The 19,834-nt window shown below is 40.9% G+C and overlaps 1 protein-coding gene across 3 annotated transcripts; it reads left to right on the forward strand.

The window, feature by feature from the left end:
• Positions 1 to 325: 325 nt before the first annotated feature.
• Positions 326 to 18,839, forward strand: ndnfl (neuron-derived neurotrophic factor, like). Of its 3 annotated transcripts, XM_053510266.1 has the most exons (5): positions 326 to 368; positions 439 to 496; positions 10,642 to 10,812; positions 16,313 to 16,437; positions 17,126 to 18,839. In XM_053510266.1, exons 3-5 carry the CDS (start codon positions 10,664 to 10,666, stop codon positions 18,757 to 18,759), a joined length of 1,908 nt encoding a protein of 635 aa, XP_053366241.1. In that variant the 5' UTR covers positions 326 to 368; positions 439 to 496; positions 10,642 to 10,663; the 3' UTR covers positions 18,760 to 18,839. The 3 variants fall into 3 exon arrangements, 1 of the variants encoding a protein (XP_053366241.1); XR_008361875.1 differs by lacking the exons at positions 10,642 to 10,812; positions 16,313 to 16,437; positions 17,126 to 18,839 and adding exons at positions 570 to 676; positions 788 to 1,591; XR_008361874.1 differs by lacking the exons at positions 10,642 to 10,812; positions 16,313 to 16,437; positions 17,126 to 18,839 and adding exons at positions 570 to 676; positions 1,286 to 1,591.
• Positions 18,840 to 19,834: the final 995 nt, after the last annotated feature.

Consider the following 19,834-nt stretch of genomic DNA (forward strand, 5'->3'; position numbering starts at 1 on the left):
CCCCCCTCTCCTTATTCCCAAAAGGTAGGGCTCAAATAACACAAAAAACAACTTGTCACTCAAATCTTTTCCCAACTTCTCGACAGACCAACCAGAAAAACGGCACTCAGAGGAGATTGTCTCAAAACTCCTTGTAAATAAAACCTTAAGTCCAACTTTAATAATATTAATAATAAATAATGATTAATTAAATAAGACATAAAAAACAGTGTGTAGCAGGTTGAGGTTTCACCTACTTGCACTTAATTGGCTACTTAGTTGTTGGTTGTCCAATGGGGGGGGCAGGGGAAAGATATATAGGTTTGATGGCAGGGTAGGCTTGGTTATAGGTCCCGCCTCCGCCTTCGCGTCATCCCTGCATCATTCAGGTAGGTGGAGTGAAGCTGGTTGGGTTGCTTGTGGTAGTCTGTAGCTTATGGTAGGGTGTTTCTTCCTTAGTGTGACACATTCAATGAAGTGCCATTGCTGGCAGTGGCCTGAGGTTATCCCTTTACAGGTAAGAGTTCATTGTAAGTACCGTAGTTCTCATATTTGCTCAAATGTTTAGCTGTGTTTGTCTGTTTATTCAGGTTCAGAGGCATCTTGGTAGTGCAGTTGTTTCCCAGATAGTGTGAGTTCTGTTCTCCGGCGAGTTGTTGGCTTGCTTGCTTGGGTTCTAAGAGATTCTACTCGCATGGTATGTATTTTATTTAGTTTGGTAAGCGTGGAGTGTAGGCTGAGCGGCCTAGATTGTAATTTGGTCATAGACTGGTCAGCCACATTCTATGTGTAACTATTTTCTGTGCAGAGGGAGTTGCTTTGCCTGGGAGCTAACGTAACTGCTGCTTTGCCTGGGAGCTGTGGTTAGCTGGGAGCTGGCTGCTGTGGTTAGCTGGGAGCTAACTGCTTTGCTCGGAAGCTAACTGCTACTATTAAAAGGGAGATAATCGCTTGGTTTTATAAACATCCTTCTTGCTTTTCTCCTTTAAAACATATTTTAGTTGTGTATTTAGTGTTGGACTCCTGTTTTGTGGTGTACCTGTGTACCTGTTAGTTGTGATTTTGATTTCTTTTCTTTTTGTTGTTTATTATTTTACTACAACATTGGGTTTTGTAAATTGTTTTATTCTTTCTCATAGTTTGTGTTTTAAGTGTCTTGGGTTGTTTTCTTGTTTTTTTTCCTTTATTAATTGAGCTCCTAGTTTACGTGTGAAGTGTGGTACTGATTTCAGTCAGAGTGACTGATTCTATCAGGGTGTCTGTGCTAACACTGAAAGAACTGTATAACATACTTTTGTGGTTACAGGAGCTGAGTGCCTGAGGTGGGGTGTAGTCCTGGTGGCGGTCTCCGTTTCACGTGCGTGTGTGCATGTGAGTGTCTCTACACAGGTGTAAGGATTGGTGAGGTGCTGTGGAGGCCTAGTTGTGCCCCTTGTTGCCTGCTGTCACGCCTCAGCTGTTGTATTCTGAGCTCAGTTTCTTTTTGGGATATTTCAGTCATTCCTGTGTGATGTTCATCACATCTTGTTTATCACTTGCATGTTTTATGTTAAAATGGAATTGCTCTTTTTCTTTTGTTTTATGTCTTGTAATAAAATTTCATTTGTTTCTATATGTGTATCCTGCCGCTTCACTGAGAACGAACCTGTGCTGTTTCTAAGAACAAATATTCTCTAATATTCCCTGGTGAAATTCCAGGGTGGCGTAATCGTTAGGTAGCATTTCTTTAAACCCTCGGTGTCCCGCCACAAGTGAATAAGTAAATAAATAGGAGATGATAGATAAAATGTATTCTTGTTCACAAGGGCGTTAAATTTTTGGATAAACGAATGCGCTCTGAACGTCCTAAACATTTATGGTGCGTCGTTTTATTTGAGGTGTGGAATATTTTGCTATATTGGACATTAATCTTCTTGTTTTAAAAATTCTCATAATACGGCGACGTAGGGAGAGAAAAAATTGCAGCCACTACTGGGTTCACCCTCTGACTGCACAACGTCAGATTAAAGGAAGTTTTTTTTAATTTTTATAGTTTATGAAGAAATGCAGAAAATTCTGCGCAAGTTTTATTTTTTAAACATTTTATTTTACTTTTTTTCTGCATTTCCCTATGTATAGCATGTAGGATCACAGGATATGTCCGGTCCTCCGAATGAACCGAAGAAAGCGCACTAGAAGCGTTTTCCTTGCGTTCGTTGGGATTTGAACAGCAAGAAAAAGCTGCATGCAACGTTTTTTTTTGACGCCAGACAAACACACGTCACCAAAGCCCGTGTGAACACTCTTTGACTTCTATGTGTAGAAAACCCTCAGCGCTTGTTCCGCTACGAACACCTAAACAACGCTCGATTTTAAAGCCCGTGTGAACAAGGCCTTATGCAGGTCTGGCGCCACAGTAATAAAGTATACAGCCAAAATGGCCTTGTGCGTGCAAACCAAATTTCACCGGATAACTCAAATAATATTTAATAATCTTTCCATTATGTAAACGGCGGAGTCTAGCTGGATATATCTCGGTCCACCATAGTCTTGCACAACGCTCTAAATGCTTGCCATTTCTGCACAAACTCTGCAGATAAGTCTGGAAGCATAATGTCTGGAAAAAAAAGCTTTTTGGTTTCTAGCTGCCATCTTGGTTCGGATCACGTGACCTCCCTTGGTGCCGAAGGAGATGTGCAGAGCTTTGGCAACTGCAGAGGGATAAAGCTGATAAGCCATATAATGAAGCTGTGGGAAAGAGTAGTGGAAGCTAGGTTAAGGGGAGTTTCATTGTGATTTACATATTTAGAGAAACCGTATGACAAGTGTGCCAAGAGAGAAGCTGTGGTATTGTATGAGGAAGTCTGCAGTAGCAGAGAAGTAGGTTGGAGTGGTGCAGGACATTTATGAGAACTGTAAGACAGTGGGAAGATGTGTTGTATGTGTGACAGAAGAGTTCAAGGTGGAGGTGGGTGGGCTTCATGGATCAGCTCTTGTTTGCTCTGGTGATGAACAGGATCACCAAGATGAGGTTAGACAGGAGTCTCCATGGATTATGATGTTTGCACATGACATTGTGCTTTGGAGCGAGAGCAGGGAACAGGTGGTCCCAAATCTAGAGAGGTGGAAGTTTGTTTTGGAAAGCAGAGGAATTAAGATTAGCCGCAGCAAGACGGAATGTCTTCCATATGAATTCCAAGATGGCGCCAGTGAGGTCGGCTGCCGTCACGACTGCTCCGACCACCTTTTCTTTGTTTTTGTTCTTTAAGTTAGTTTACAGCATTTTAAAACCGGCAAAATTACCACCATGGAGTACATTAGTTATGATAGAGACACTCTTGTTTCTATTGGTATACAATGTACTCACAATTCAACGTTTTTAACTCCGGATCTGAGCTGGCCGAGTGAGATCCTGAGGGACAACAAACGACGCGACGCGAAGCGGCGGCCCCGAGGGAAACGAGCCGGCGTCAGGAACAGGCTGAGAGCCCGTGCACACCGCACACCTCTGCCTAGCATCCTGCTCGCCAACGTCCAGTCACTGGAAAACAAGCTCGATGACCTTAGGGCCAGGATAAAGTTCCAGAGAGACATTCGGGACTGCAATCTCCTCTGCTTCACCGAGACATGGCTGAACCCAGCAGTGCCAGACCACGCCATCCAGCCGGCCGAGTTCTTCTCGGTTCACCGCATGGACAGGACACGGGACTCGGGGAAGGCAAGGGGAGGCGGCGTGTGTTTAATGGTGAACAGCAGCTGGTGCAACAGAGCGAGCGTTGTTCCTCTCACATGCTCCTGCACACCAAACCTGGAACTACTGTCCATCATGTGTCGTCCTTTTTACCTTCCTCGGGAGTTTACATCGGTCATAAATAGTGCCGTTTATATTCCACCACAAGCGGACACGGACACTGCCTTATGCGAGCTGCATGAGGCACTCACACAGCACCAAACACAACACCGGGACGCTGCGCTTATTGTGGCAGGGGACTTTAACAGTGCCAACCTCAAACGCGCAGCGCCGAACTTTTATCAGCACATCACCTGCCCCACCAGGGGCGAAAGGACAGTGGACCCAGTGTTGCCAACTATTTTCAACGGACAGTAGCTAAAGTCTGCTCGAAAAGTCGCCAAATGTCGCTAGATGACGTCATGCGTATATTTGCATATTGATGACGTACAGTAATTACGTCGTATTTGCATTTTGCGTGTTTTCCCTAATCCTTCCTCATGTGTCCAATATAATTATGTACTTAAGCTTTGTAACAGTGAGTAATATAAGTGCATCGGAAGAAAAAAATAAAATAATAATAATAAAAAAAAGAAAATAGTCAAATTAAATATTTTTATTTCAAGCAAAGGAGAAGCAGGTAAGTGATAGGTTCGTTGCAACACCGTTTGCACATGTGCAGCTCATTCACATCCATGTTAGCTGCTGTGCAGTCACGGGAATATGCTGCTCCTTTCAGCCGGAGCTAGCGCTCACTGATCAGAGCAGACACAGGGAGATGAGTAACTGTACCGGGAAAGCAAGACCTCGTGCTTACAGGACAGTATTGGCGACATTTGGAAACTTGCTAAGGTTTGTCCAAAAGTTGCTAGATTTGTCACTAGGCGCTTTAAAAAAAAAAGTCGTCAAGGCGGGATCACTTAACGGCGGATTCGCGCATGGGCAATTAATTTGCAGTCAAGACTCGTAGGAGTGAGCATCTCCTGCTGTAACTGCAGCTGGGGGGGACTCCTGCGAGAGGACAGGCCTGTCTGTGAGTGCTTTGGGATGGGGGAGGGGCCGGCGGCGGCAGCTGCTGTGGCAAGTTGAGAAGAGTCAGTACAGACACATCAGAGTCTCCAAAAGTCTCCAGTAACACAAGAAAAAGTCGCCAGATTTGACGCTAGTCGCTTTTTAAAAAATTGTCGCTAGAGGGATTTGAAAAGTCGCTAAATATAGCGACAAAGTCGCTAAGTTGGCAACACTGAGTGGACCACTGCTATACAACGGTCAAGGACGGCTACAAGGCACAATCTTGTCCACCGTTTGGTAAATCCGACCACGCCGCCATCTTCCTCATGCCAAAATACAAACAAAGGCTAATGTTTACATCCTGGACCAGTGCAGAAAGACACTTTAATAACCTCTGCACAAAGACACTTTGTTCTATGCATATTTGCACACCCAGTACAGTATATTTCAATTTGTACAGTATATTTCTATTTTTATTTTTAGTTCTATTTTTCCTAGTTTAATTTAATTTTTCTATTTAATTTCTATTGTATTTCTTTTATTCATATTTATTTCTTATTTGTAAACTTTAATTCTCTTTTAGGGTCAATAGCAGTCGTATAAGCATTTCACTACATTTCGTACTGTGTATGTTTGTGTATGTGACAAATAAAATTTGATTTTGAATTTGAATATGAGAGGGACCAAAGTGGATGTACTTAGGGTCAATAGAGAGTGTGGAAAATAGGTTGGAATGGGTGAAGTGTCAGGTGAGTTATGTTATAAAAGAGTGTGAAATCAGGGAGAATAAAAGAAAAGGTGTTCAAAACAGTGGTGAGATCAGTGATGCTCTTTTAAACAGTGGCACTAAGGCCCTGTTCACACGGGCGTTAAAATCAAGCATTTTTCTGCCGTTCATAGCGTCCGGTGAGGCGTCAATGACAGTGTTCACACGGGCTTTGGTGACGTGCATTTGTCCGGCTTGTCAAAAAAACGTTGCATGCAGCTTTTTCTTGCCGCTCAAGAAATCCCAACAAACGCAAGGAAAACGCTATTAGTGCGTTTTCTTCGTGTTCATTTATGCTTCGGAGGACCGGATATGTTCTATTATTTTACATGCTATACATAGGGAAATGCAGAAAAAAAGCTAAATGAAATGTTTAAAAAAATAAAACTTGTGTGGAAATTTTTCGCATTTTTTCATAAACCACAAAAATACTTACTTTAATCAGCAGTCTGATGGTGAACCCAGTAACGGCGACAATTTTTTTTCTCTCCCTACGTTGCCGTATTGCAAGAATTTTTAAAACAAGAAGATTAATGTCTAATATAGCAAACTGGTCCATATTACCTCAAACCACAAGGGCTTTCATGTCCAGTTCCCGACACTGCCTCCACAGGTAAACACACAAACTACAATTTGGGCTGCAGGCTGGCATTAGACACAGCCAAATGAACGCCAGTGTATTATTCAATGGAGCGCCACTACAAAACGCAATATAAACATCTAGGTACTGTAGTTCAGAGCATGTTCGCTTATCCAAAGATTTAACGCCTGTGTAAACAAGGCCTAAAAAAAAGACGGGAGACAGAGCTGAAGGTAGCATAGATGAAGATGTTAAGGTTATCCTTGGGAGTGATGACATGATGAAAGTGCTTTGAAAGGCTGGCTAGACACTTTATCATCTCCTCATTGCCTGATTCTCTGGACCCTTTAACGTTTTCATACTGTCCTAATCACTCAACCGATGATACCATTTCACCATTTCCTACAAACATACAACCCTAACTCATCTGTAGGAAGGTGTATTATGTTAAAATGCTTTTTGTCTGCTATAGTTCACTGTTTAACAGTATGATTACTTTACCTCCACACTCACCACCAAGACAACACAGTTGTTGTGGGCAACTAGAAGCCCTACCAGGAGGAGATTAAAAACCTGTAGAAAACACATTAAATAAGGACTAACTGCACCTTGAAACTGCACCTAGAACTGCACCTTGAAACATGGACAATATGAAACATGCTGACCTTGAAACATGGACAATATGAAACATGCTGACCCACACACAGATCATTTCATTTTATACTTCATGTTTCAATTACACTACTGCTGTTATACCCATACACATATTTCTACCCTTCTATATTTAAAACTTTTTAAATGTTACATTTTCTAATGTAATCTTTGTGTTCTATTTTATCTTCCTATTTTAAATAAGTTTTTCACTGAATATCACATTGTGTATGTTTGTGTACATGTCAAATACAATTTGAATTTTATTCGTCATGCAAGGTTCTACAGTGGTGTGAAAAACTATTTGCCCCCTTCCTGATTTTTTTATTCTTTTGCATGCTTGTCACACAAAATGTTTCTGATCATCAAACACATTTAACTATTAGTCAAAGATAACACAAGTAAACACAAAATGCAGTTTTTAAATGATGGTTTTTATTATTTAGAGAGAAAAAAAATCCAAACCTACATGGACCTGTGTGAAAAAGTAATTGCCCCCTAAACCTAATAACTGGTTGGGCCACCCTTAGCAGCAATAACTGCAATCAAGCGTTTGCGATAACTTGCAACGAGTCTTTTACAGCACTCTGGAGGAATTTTTGGCCCACTCATCTTTGCAGAATTGTTGTAATTCAGCTTTATGTGAGGGTTTTCTAGCATGAACCGCCTTTTTAAGGTCATGCCACAAAATCTCAGTAGGATTCAGGTCAGGACTTTGACTAGGCCACTCCAAAGTCTTCATCAAACACTTCATGTTTTTCTTCAGCCATTCAGAGGTGGATTTGCTGGTGTGTTTTGGGGGCATTGTCCTGCTGCAGCACCCAAGATCGCTTCAGCTTGAGTTGACGAACAGATGGCCGGACATTCTTCTTCAGGATTTTTTGGTAGACAGTAGAATTCATGGTTTCATCTATCACAGCAAGCCTTCCAGGTCCTGAAGCAGCAAAACAACCCCAGACCATCACACTACCACCACCATATTTTACTGTTGGTATGATGTTCTTTTTCTGAAATGCTGTGTTACTTTTACGCCAGATGTAACGGGACACGCACCTTCCAAAAAGTTCAACTTTTGTCCCGTCGGTCCACAAGGTATTTTCCCAAAAGTCTTGGCAATCATTGAGATGTTTTTTTAGCAAAATTTAAACGAGCCTTAATGTTCTTTTTGCTTAAAAGTGGTTTGCGCCTTGGAAATCTGCCATGCAGGCCGTTTTTGCCCAGTCTCTTTCTTATGGTGGAGTCATGATGAGTTGTCTCTGCGCTCTTGGGTTAATTTTGGTCGGCCGGCCACTCCTGGGAAGGTTCACCACTGTTCCATGTTTTTGCCATTTGTGGATAATGGCTCTCACTGTGGTTCGCTGGAGTCCCAAAGCTTTAGAAATGGCTTTATAACCTTTACCAGACTGATAGATCTCAATTACTTTTGTTCTCATTTGTTCCTGAATTTCTTTGGATCTTGGCATGATGTCTAGCTTTTGAGGTGCTTTTGGTCTACTTCTCTGTGTCAGGTAGCTCCTATTCAAGTGATTTCTTGATTGAAACAGGTGTGGCAGTAATCAGGCCTGGGGGTGACTACAGAAATTGAACTCAGGTGTGATAAACCACAGTTAAGTTATTTTTTAACAAGGGGGGCAATCACTTTTTCACACAGGGCCATGTAGGTTTGGATTTTTTAATCCCTAAATAATAAAAACCATATTTAAAAACATTTTGCACAGCCGACGGCATCTTTTCGAACTGCTCGCTCACGCACCGTTAGGGGCGGAGTAACACACTCGGAGGAAAGCGCTAGCCGCCCCTTCCGCGTGTGCGAGCTTACAGACGCCCCTGATTGGCTGTACCTCTCATCCCGCCCCCCTGAGAGAGCTCGGCCAATCAGCTCTCTCTGTGTCTCCGGCTGTGAGAGGAAAACAGCATCACCCGGGGTTCGAACCAGCGATCTCCGGATGATAGGGCGAGCGCTTTACCACTGCGCCACTCGGAGGCCAATTATGTTATCTTTGACTAATAGTTAAATGTGTTTGATGATCAGAAACATTTTGTGTGAAAAACATGCAAAAGAATAAGAAATCAGAAGGGGGGCAAAGAATTTTTCACACCACTGTATATTATACTGAGTACCATGGCCACATCAAGTCCAGTGTCATAAGGTTCAGGGGAGTGTGAGATGTCTTACTGCAGAACTTTGAAAATACATAATCAAATCATGTTCACTGAAATAGTCCATTCATGTAGAAGAAGTGTTTTGTGACAGTAAAAAAAGGTTTTCTATATTTTTTGACAGTTTGTTCATAACCTTTTTTAAATCCATAGTGTTGCTTTTATTTGCAGTAAAGTAAACTACCTGCACTCTAAACGAATAAATTTTACCATATAACCAAATAACATTAACATGTTTATAACACAATTATCAAATATCCAGTGAACTGGGCACGGAATTCTAGACACCCAAGTCTCATTTATGCCTATAGGGAGCAAACGCCAGCCCACCTGGCCTGGTTCCAGCAGGCAAAGAGCCCAAGATCCGAATCTGACTGAGCACCCAAGGGATGTGCTGGACAAACAATTCTGATACCCAGATCACACTGCAACCCTGAGCCCACAAAAATCCACTGTCAATGTCCCCACGCCAAACACCACAGCACACCCGCAGTAAACAGATGATCTGGTCGTGCTTTGCCCCAGTGTTCTACAGTACTGCCTGGATCTCTAATACCATAATTCCCTTACCACCAAGCTGGAGCATCTGGGACTCAGCTCATCTCTGTGCCAGTGGAGCTCTAAATTTCCTAACTGGCAGACCACAGGCAGTAAGGATGGGTGGACATGTTTTAGCCTCCCTCACTCTCAGCACTGGAGCCCCCCAGGGGTGGTGTTCTAAGCCCCCTGCTGCACTCTTTGTACACGTATGACTCTGTGGCCACTACCAGCTCCACAACCATCATTAAGTTTGCTGACGACACCGTCGTGGTGGGTCTGAACTCTGACAACATTCAGCCTACCTGAAGGAGATTAGCAATCTGGGAACCTGGTGCCAGAGCAACAACCTCCTTCTAAACGTCAGTAAGACAAAGGAATTGATAGTGGACTTCAGCACTTAGCAGGAAAGGGACTACCAGACCCCTGTCATCAACGAGAGCCCAGTGGAGAGCGTGAACAGCTTCAAATACCTCGGTGTTCACATCACGCAGGACCTGTCCCAACCTGGTTTGGGAAAAGCACCATGCAGGACAGATGAGCTTTACAGAGGGTGGTGCATTCAGCTGAGCGCATCATCCGGACCGAGCTCCCTACTGCACTCGATCTACAGCAAGCGGTGCTGGACCAAAGCCAGGAAGATCATGAAGGACCTCAGCCACCCCAGCAATGGACTGTTCTCTCTGTTCCCGTCAGGAAAGTGATTCCACTCCCTGAAGGCTAACACAGAGAGACTGAGGAGGAGCTTCTTCCCGCAGGCAATACAGTCTCTCAACCACATCAATACCCAGGACTAAACAATCTCTGAGTCTTTGCACATTGTACAGTTCACAGTTATGGACATTTTACAGGACTAAACCTCTCTGCGTTTTTGCACAATAATAAACACTCATGCACAGTTGCTCATACCTCGGACATTTATGGTTCATTGCACATTGCACATTCATGCACATTTGCACTTTTGCACAGGTTATGAACATTTATGGACCATAAACATATACACACACATGCATATTTGCACACTTCCTGGTCATTTACATTTAAATTCATCTTTATATTTTTCTTTAATTGTATAGATAAGTTTTTATATTTCTTATATATTTTTTAAAAGTTTTTTTTATATTTTGTTCTATTTATTTCTTGTTAACTGTTTTTTTTTTTTTTTTTTTTTTTAAGGTCACGGGCGGTCGTTTAAGCATTTCACTACATATTGTAACACTGTCTGTCTCTCTCTCCCTTTCTTACCAGATCTTTACCTGATGTAAAAATAATGAGTGTACTGTGGAGAATGTGTCTGGCCCTGATGCTCGTCCCATACTGCAGTTTCTCGACTGAAAACGAGGTCCCACTGCATACAACTACCTGGCTGAGTGAAGGCAAAAACACACTTGTCCACCTGAGTAGAGGACACACACGACGGTAACAAAACGCACACACACTGCCTCAAAGTTAGTGAATATATCATTTAGTGTTTTACTGCTGGCATTGTGGATCTCTGCAGTGTTTATCTTTAACACATCGATGTCAATCCAATCTAGTCTAATTAATCAGTCTCCTTACCCCCCCCCCCCCCCCCTCCCACACACACACACACACACACACACACACACACATACACTGAATAATAAAAAAAGAACAGATTTTTTCCCCCACACTTAAACACCAGAATTGTTCATTTATTCATTTATTTGGACTTCCGGTTAGGCTTTAATGGAGCAGGAGGTGAGTTTGGGAGCTCCCGCCATTTTTGATTAAAATTGTTCTTCATTTGTGTTAAGTTCGACTTGCAAGCGGTGAAGACGTAGCTGGTGATCGATAAAGCTGCTAATGATGCTACTGTGTCCGAGCTAAAAGGTACAGTCAGGAAGATGGAGCATGCACTTACTGTGTGCTCTGATGACATATCTGAGATGAAAAATACTATCAAGTGCCTCACAGCTAACGTAGCCAAGCTGGAAAATAAATGTGAAGACTTCGAATCTAGGACGCGGAGTAACAATGTTAGGATAGTGGAAGTACCAGAGGGCCCTGACACCTGCACCACTGCTGCCGTAGCCTCCTTGCTAAAGGAAGCATTAGATCTAGAGAAGGAGCTGCTTTTGGATCGTTCCCACAGGACCCTCCAACCCACAACTAAGACTGTCCACGAGCCATTGTATGCAGGTTTTGTTACCCCACTGACTGTGTTGACATTTTACGACGCACTATAGAACGACAGATAGAAGTTGGAGACCAGACCATCTCAGTCCTTCCTGACTACACTGCCAAGATAGCACGGGCTCGGGCTGCATTCAGTACAGTCAGGCAGCAACTCCGTGGCATTGAAGGTATTTGGTATGGCCTCTTACATCCAGCGCGACTTCGCATCATATATAAGGGTGTTGAGAAGGACTTTGTTTTAGCGGAGGAAGCCAGTGATTATGTCAAAACTTTGATTTCTGGGTGACCCTTAATAGCCCTTTAGTTTGGTGCTGTAATGCTGCTAAGTGTTTAAGGTCTCATTAGGCTTAATGCTACCTGCGCTTTAGTTAGATAATGAGACTGAATCATATATCGTACTCTTGTACTTCGGATCAGTCCAACACAGTCTTTTCTATGCTTACTGCATTTATTTGCACAGGCCTTGTTTGTTTATATTATTACGTATTTTGCTACTGTATTCACCTATTATTCACACCATCTGTGATTTGTGGTATTAAGGTGACCACTTTTGTTGTTTTGTTGGAATGTTCACCTTCTAAGGAAACAATATTTTGTACTGTGAGTTTTTTTTTACATAAAGTGTTTATTGTTATACAGGGTGGAAGTCGGTGGGGTTTTTTTCTCTCTTGCTTTTGTTTGTTTTGTTTGGTCTCTGGTTAGTCCATTCACTTTGGTGGATCATTATCACCATTTTGGGAAACACTGCTGTCTCCTTTGTTTTGTAGTTATGTGGAGACTTTGGGTGTATTTGTGTTCAGGGGTATTTGTGGGGGGGGGGATCCCATTTCGGCTCTTTACGACCCCTGGCATTTTGGTTGTTGTGTTTTTTTTTTTCCTTTTTGAATGGTTAATGGCAATATAGATTCAGGCATGGATCTTAGATTGGCATGCCTCTTAAATTGATTAGTTGGAATATTAGAGGTATGGGTAACCCTGTTAAGAAATATAAGGTTTTTTACACACTTGAAACATCTAAATTCTGATATAGAATTTTTCCAGGAGACTTACCTTCGCATTAAAGATCATTTTAGGTTATATTGCCCTTGGGTGGGTCAGGTCTTTTACTCAAACTTCAATTCGAAAGCTAGAAGAGTTGCCATTCTTATTAATAAGAAGGTTCAATTCTCATCGACCAATGTTATTGCTGATAGGAATGGTAGATACATTATTGTTGCTGGTACCCTAATGCAAAAAAAAGTTTTGTTGGTAAATGTATATGCCCCGAATTTTGATGATGCTGAATTCGCTAAAAGATTGCTGAGTAACATCCCCTTCTTGAATACTCATTTGCTGATACTTGGTGGAGAATTGTGTTTTTGATCCAATCTTGGATCGATCTAATCCCCGTAATGTGACTCAATCATCTATGTCTAAAATATTTTCTGATTTTATGAAATGATCTTATTGATCCATGGAGATTTCGCAACCTTTCAATCAAAAAAAATTCCTTTTTTCTCCCAGGTGCACCATTCTTATTTCAGGATTGATTACTTTTTTTTATTGACAGAACTCTTAATTCATGTGTTAATTCTTTTGACTATTCTGGTATTGTAATATCTGATTATTCACCTCTGCTATTGGATATTCAACTTTCTACCTATAAACGTAGCCCACCACTTTGGAGATTTAACTCTCTTCTTTTGGCAGATAAAGAATTTTGTGGATTCATTTCAAGTTCTTTGAGGAGTTCTTGTCCTCAATCAAAACGATTCAGTTTCATATTCATTGATATAAGAGACATTTAAATGCTACCTGAGAAATCATAATATTTTTTATTCTGTTCTTGCTAATAAAAAGTTTAATGCTAGGCTTAAAGAACTTACAGCTGTGGTTAGTAACCTTGACCAAAGTTATACACTGAACCCGTCTCCAGAATTACTTAAGCAGCGTCTTGATTTGCAAGCAGAATTTAATCTAATGTCAACTAAAAAGGGCAGAGCGCTTGTTACTACACAGTTGTGACTCATATTATGAATATGGCGACAAGGCAAGTCGCTTGTTGGCACATTAGCTACGACGACAAGCCACTTCGCGTTTGATACCTAGTATTAAAAACACTTATGACACTATTACTACAGATCCCTAGGAAATTAATTCTACGTTTAAACATTTTACTCTTTGTTATACAAATCTGAATTTCCTACGGACAAAGCTAAAATTAACGAATTTCTTTGCATTTACATTTATTGGTAAATTGGCACTATTGCTTTTATCTGTGTTTAATAAATCCTTGGAAAGGGGTTCATTACCACCAACTTTCACACAAGCCACTATAGCGCTCCTTCTCAAAAATGACAAATATCCAACCTTTTGTGGTACCTACAGACCATTATCACTGCTTAATGTCGATGCAAAGGTGTTGGCTAAAGTATTTGAATCTCGCCTAGAGGATGTGCTTCCTTATATTATATCTGAAGAGCAAAATGGCTTTATAAAGGGACGTCAATTGTTTTTTTATACTCGTACACTCTTTAATGTTGTTTACTCGAAACATTCATCTGAACTTCCTGAACTTGTGATTTTAGATGCTGAAAAGGCTTTCGATAGGGTGGATTGGAAGTACTTATTTGCAGTTTTAAAGAAATTTGGATTTGGTAGTAAATTTATTTCTTGGATTCGGCTTCTTTATTCGTCCCCTAAAGCCAGTGTTCATACTAATGATGTTTATTCTGATTATTTTGCTCTGATGTCGTCAAGGTTGCCCTTTGTCACCTTTACTCTTTGCCATCGCCATCTAGCCTCTGTCTATCACATTGGGGTCTTCCTCTGTATTCAAGGGAATCATCCGTAATGGATGCGTAATCCGTAACGAACATACTGTAAGTTATCATTGTATGCAGATGATTTGTTATTATATATAACTGATCCTGCACTCTCCATCCCTGCTGTTTTAGGTATTCTGGAGAACTTCAGCTCGTTTGCAGGTTATAAATTAAATTTGGGGAAAAGTGAGTGTTTTCCCATTAATACGGCTGCAGGTCATCTTCGTCAGTCCGATCTACCCTTTCATCTTAGTCCATCGGGGGTTTAAATACTTAGGGATTAACGTGACTCGTTCTCTATCTGGCCTTAAATCAGTTCATTTTACTCCCCTTATACAGTATCAAGGATTACATCTAATATTTAAAGATGGGGTAATCTCACCCTTTCATTAATCGGTACGATTAATGTTGTTAAAATGTTCCAAAATTTCTTTTTTTATTTCAGTCGACTCCCTTATTATCCCTTATCATAGAGGAACCATTTCAAAACTCTATGATACTATTCTGTCTCTTAGTAACCACCCAAATGTTAAGCTTAAGTGTACATGGGAAGGAAAACTAGGAATTCAAATACATGAGGAGTCCTGGGAACAGGCTATAGAGAGGGTAGGGTCTTCCACCTCTTGTGCTCATCTTGGACTTATTCAACAGTTCAGACTTTCTGAATTGTATCAGGAAGTGGAAAACAAATGTGATAAATGCCATGTGGCAAGGTAAAGTTTTCTTACCTTAGTTACATGTTTTTTCTGTGTCCTGAGCTGGCAGGTTTCTGGACAGGTTATTTTGCTATTATGTCAACTGTTCTTGGAGTAACTCCCCAACCCTGTCCTCTGATTGCTATATTTGGAATTCCTGATCACTCACTTTTACTTAATTCTACACAAAAGTATATCATACGTAGCTTTCACATCCTTATTAGCGAGACGTCTATTATTGTTGCATTGGAAGTCTGCTAAATATCCTCCTATCTCCCAGTGGCTTAAAGATGTCATGTTTTTTTTAAATACACGTTGAGAGGATGTACAGCCAAATTTTTCCACAATTGGCAATCCTTTATTTACTATTTTACTAGTTTACAGGTATTGCCTGATTAAATGTATACCTGTTACTGTTATGTAATATGTTTGTTGGTTGTGTTGAGCCGTGTGGGACAGGGTTTGGTGTTCTTTGTTTCAAAGTATTTTTGTTTAGTTGTTTTTTTTTATATTTATTTAGGAAAATGAAGAAAGGTAAATTGTATTTTTGTAAGTGCAATAAAAAGTCATTAAAAATAAATTTTTTAAATTATTAATTTATTTATACTTTTGTCAGATTTGTTTTTTCTTTAATCAAACTTTTCCATTTATGTGCTTTATGATTTTTTTCTTCTTTCCCACATTTCCATTACATCAGAATACTGAGGAACTAAAAACTAAGACAGCGAATATACAGTATGTCTATTTGTGCAGAATGATAAATGCAATGGAATTTGTGAATATCAATCTGCTGGATGGATCTGCTGAATAGTTTTAGTAGTGAGAAAACTATTGATAATTCACATGACATGGTAAAGGGTAAAACATCATCTTAGCAACAACTTTGATAAACCATGTCAAATTTTCTGTACACTTAAATATACCACTCACACACTCTTGACCTAGGTAAATTAAAGACATTATTTATTAATTATTGCAGTTGAAGACAAAGATGGTGGTGCCGCCTGCATTGTGTGTATGCGTGCATGTGTGAGAATAAGCTGTTACTATGGAAACACTAACATATTAGAATGTATCATTTATTTATGTGCTCAGCATACATTTTAACACCCAGTGCTGCTTTAAAACAAAAAAAAATCACAAACTGTAATTTACATAAAAACTGATACAACAGTGAGATTATCATTTTTATTTTTATTTTATTCTTAAGTGTGAATCTGCTAAAACGTTTGCATGCTTATATTCATGGTTTTATATTAGGTTCCATTTTATACTGAGGAAGAAGACGACAGCACTGATGCTCACAGTTTCTCCCTGTTCAGGACGCATAGAGTGGAGTCTGACTGCAACCACACTGAAAGACAAACCTGCCAAGGATCAGTACTGTAAGAGAGAGAGAGAGAGAGAGAGAGAGAGAGAGAGAGAGAGTCTGTTTTTCAATCGTCTTTGAAAATTGGTGCTTAGCTCTAAAAATCCTGCATCGGGATTCTAAAGTCATAAAGAATGCAAGAATCATTTTATTTTCTTTATTTGAATCTGCTAATTTAAATTATGCACTTTGATTGTGAAATGTTTACTCACAGAATTCAATCTGCAAAAGTAAAGCTGAAATCCCAATGAGTTTAAAAAGTGTAATTGCTTGTCTTAACAACATGTTTCTTCTCAAGGCATTAATGTGCAGTGTTAAGACAAGTTACAAAACACTGACACTCATCCTTTGGGCTGCAAATGTCTACATACAGTACAATTATAACTATTATAAGCATGCCATCAGTCAGAATAAAATGGGTATATTATATGGTGGCCTTATATATTTTTCACTTTTCATCTTTTCAATAGATGATGGTCATTAAGCCGTCCTCATCTATGTAAGAGTGGACAAGGAGGTCATTTAAGTTGTTGGGGAGCCTAGCTTTACAGCTTCCTTTTAAAAACAAGGATGCGTTAAAAGTGGAACACAGAGCAGATTAGTTTTAGTGTGCATGCCTTTGAGGGTGCTTCACTCTGCATGTAATGATGTGTGTGAGATTAACTTTGTCTGATTAGTTTTATAACGGACCATATGATTTCCAGGGAGCTTTAAGAAGAGCGAACCTGAAGTGTGGTGGAGAAAATCAGCAGGTGAGAAGACACTTCACACTTACGCAGGCAACACTGTGGACACCTACCAAGGTCCTGCGCTTCACCTGGTCTCGGTCTATTCACTGAGGATAAAATCAACACAGGAAGATACACATGCACAAGTATATGTTCATAAAGGACCTGCATTGTGGGGGTTGTTTCCAGAGTTGCCTTTTGACTACAGAGTGCACTTGCTCGGAGTGGGGATGAGCAGTGTAACACTGACCTGGAGCCCAAGTCCATCTGTCACTGAAGCACCACACACACACACAAATAAACGGCTGTATGAGCACTGCGTTACCATAAATCGCAAACACAACTACAGGAGCCTTTGCGCTGCCCAAGAGGAGAAAGGAGAGATGAAAGTCAAGTTGAAGAAAAAGACAATGGTCAAACTGGACAGATTTGACAAGCTTGTGTGTGTTTGTAAAGATGTAGAAAATGTCTGTACCATCGCTGACCTTCTCCCAAACACACTGTATTACTTTGATGTGTTCGTTATTGACAGAATAAATGGCACCAGTGCAGCATACACAGGAGCGGTTGCACGCACACATGCAGAATCACACGCTTCTGCAGAACTGCGGGTGCACACAGAGCCCTACAGAGAACCATGGACACATAGCGTGTCCTCACTGAGAGAGGGCCAGGTACAGTGGCTCACATTGCGTTCAGGGGCAGATGAGAAAAGGAGTTTCTCTTTCCGGCCACGTGGAGGACAGAGGAATGGCCTGCTCACACTGCTGAGTTGCAACAACACACACACACTCTCACACACACTCTATGTTTCAGTCTCAGCCCGAGGAAATGAGCTGACATCACAGAAAGTAGAAGACAAACTTATCCAAATTTGGTTGCAGGGGTTCTCATCCTACCTGATCCAGCTTCAACTCTCTGCCCGAAACACACATGCAGCAGAGAAAGAAGAGACTGTGTGTGTAAAAATGCAGGCAGCGTCTGCATTCCACCGCCGGGGGGCACCAGCACTCCCACACACCCTCACCATTAAAAGTTTTAACACATTGCGCACCTGCACCTCTGTAACCCTTGCATGGATGGGAACCGAAGAACGAGGATTATACTGCCTCTATAGACGCAGAGCAGACGAGCAGAGTGAGAGAAGTGGAGATGGAGTGATACAGGTTATACAGAGGAGTGAGCCAGATAGAGATGGAGTGATACACCATGGACAAATGAGTGAGAGTGGTGGAGACAGAGTGACACGTGGTGGACGGAGGTGTAAGACAGGACAAACCAGAGTGGTATGGCATGGACTAAAGGGTGAGACGGGTGGAGAAAGAAAGGTATCTTGTGAAAAAAAGAGCGAGACAGGTAAAAACCGAGTGATGCCCCATGAACAAAAGAGTGATACAGACCCTTGCTTAGCACCAGAGTCCCGCCCTCCTGATCAACGTGTGCTCTGTAAATACTTCCAGGAACTTGACGCACGACGTGCTGTTACTACGGAAACAGTGGGAGGGCTGGAGGCAGGGACACTATATACTTTTGATGTTTATCTGATGAGACGATGGGCAATTCCGCTTAAATACAACAGTAAGACAGTGCGAACCAGGAGAGACTGCTGAGAAACATTCACACAGAAGACACACTGGGTACTCAGCTGTTGTTGCTGTTGTAATGATGTGGTTAATAGGAGTTTAAACAGGACTGCAATATCACTATGACTACAGAGTAAGACATGGAGGACTCGGAATGAGACAGAATGTCATAAGAAAAGATAGATAGGAAAATCGCACACGACAGGAAGGGAAGAAACTCGGTCAGGCAGAGAGGAGAGAGAGAGAGAGTATTGTATTCTGCATGATAAAATAATTTGTCTTCACGGTTTTTTGTGCTTGGGGTATCATTCAAAATGTTATTTTTTAAAATTATTTTTTAGGTCCCTGGCATGTTTACACCCTTAAAATTGTTTTATGTCATAAAAAATATAAACCTATTTATACAACAGTTAGTTTCAACCAAGCAATCTGATTGGATGAGGGGCATTCCACGAGTGGTGAGACTGTAACATTTGTAGAACACCAGGTACATGGAGTGTTATTTGTATTTCTGTGTGTGTGTGTGTTTATAAATTCTTCGGGTATTGGTAAAACAATTACAAACACAAGTATCACTCCATGTTTCAGATGTTCAACAAATGTTAATTACACTTTTGATCACAACATGTGAGAAAGTAGATTAATATGTACCGCAGTACAGAGGAGAGAGCTGTTATGTGCTGTTAAAATATAAATCCAAAACAACTCACAGATGCCTTTTCAGCAAGAAAAAACATCTGATGTTATGTAAATTTAAACACCTCTTATTAATAATTTATTTGAAGTAATTCCAAAGGGCCTTTTTGTATTTAAGTTGTTTTATTTAAGATTATGACAAGCTATACAGCTACAGTGCATCCGGAAAGTATTCACAGCGCATCACATTTTGTTATGTCACAGCCACAGCAGATATTTTTCTGTAACCTTCCCCAGATTTGTGCCTCGGAGGTCTACAGACAATTCCCTTGACTTCTACCTGGTTTGTGGTCTGACATGAACGGTCAACTGTGGGACCTTATATAGACAGGTGTGTGCCTTTCCAAATCATGTCCAATCAACTGAATTTACCACAGGTGGACTCCAATTAAGCTGAAGAAACATC

This window comes from Clarias gariepinus, chromosome 13, assembly GCF_024256425.1.
Source record: "Clarias gariepinus isolate MV-2021 ecotype Netherlands chromosome 13, CGAR_prim_01v2, whole genome shotgun sequence".
In the NCBI taxonomy this organism is placed as follows: Eukaryota; Metazoa; Chordata; class Actinopteri; order Siluriformes; family Clariidae; genus Clarias; species Clarias gariepinus.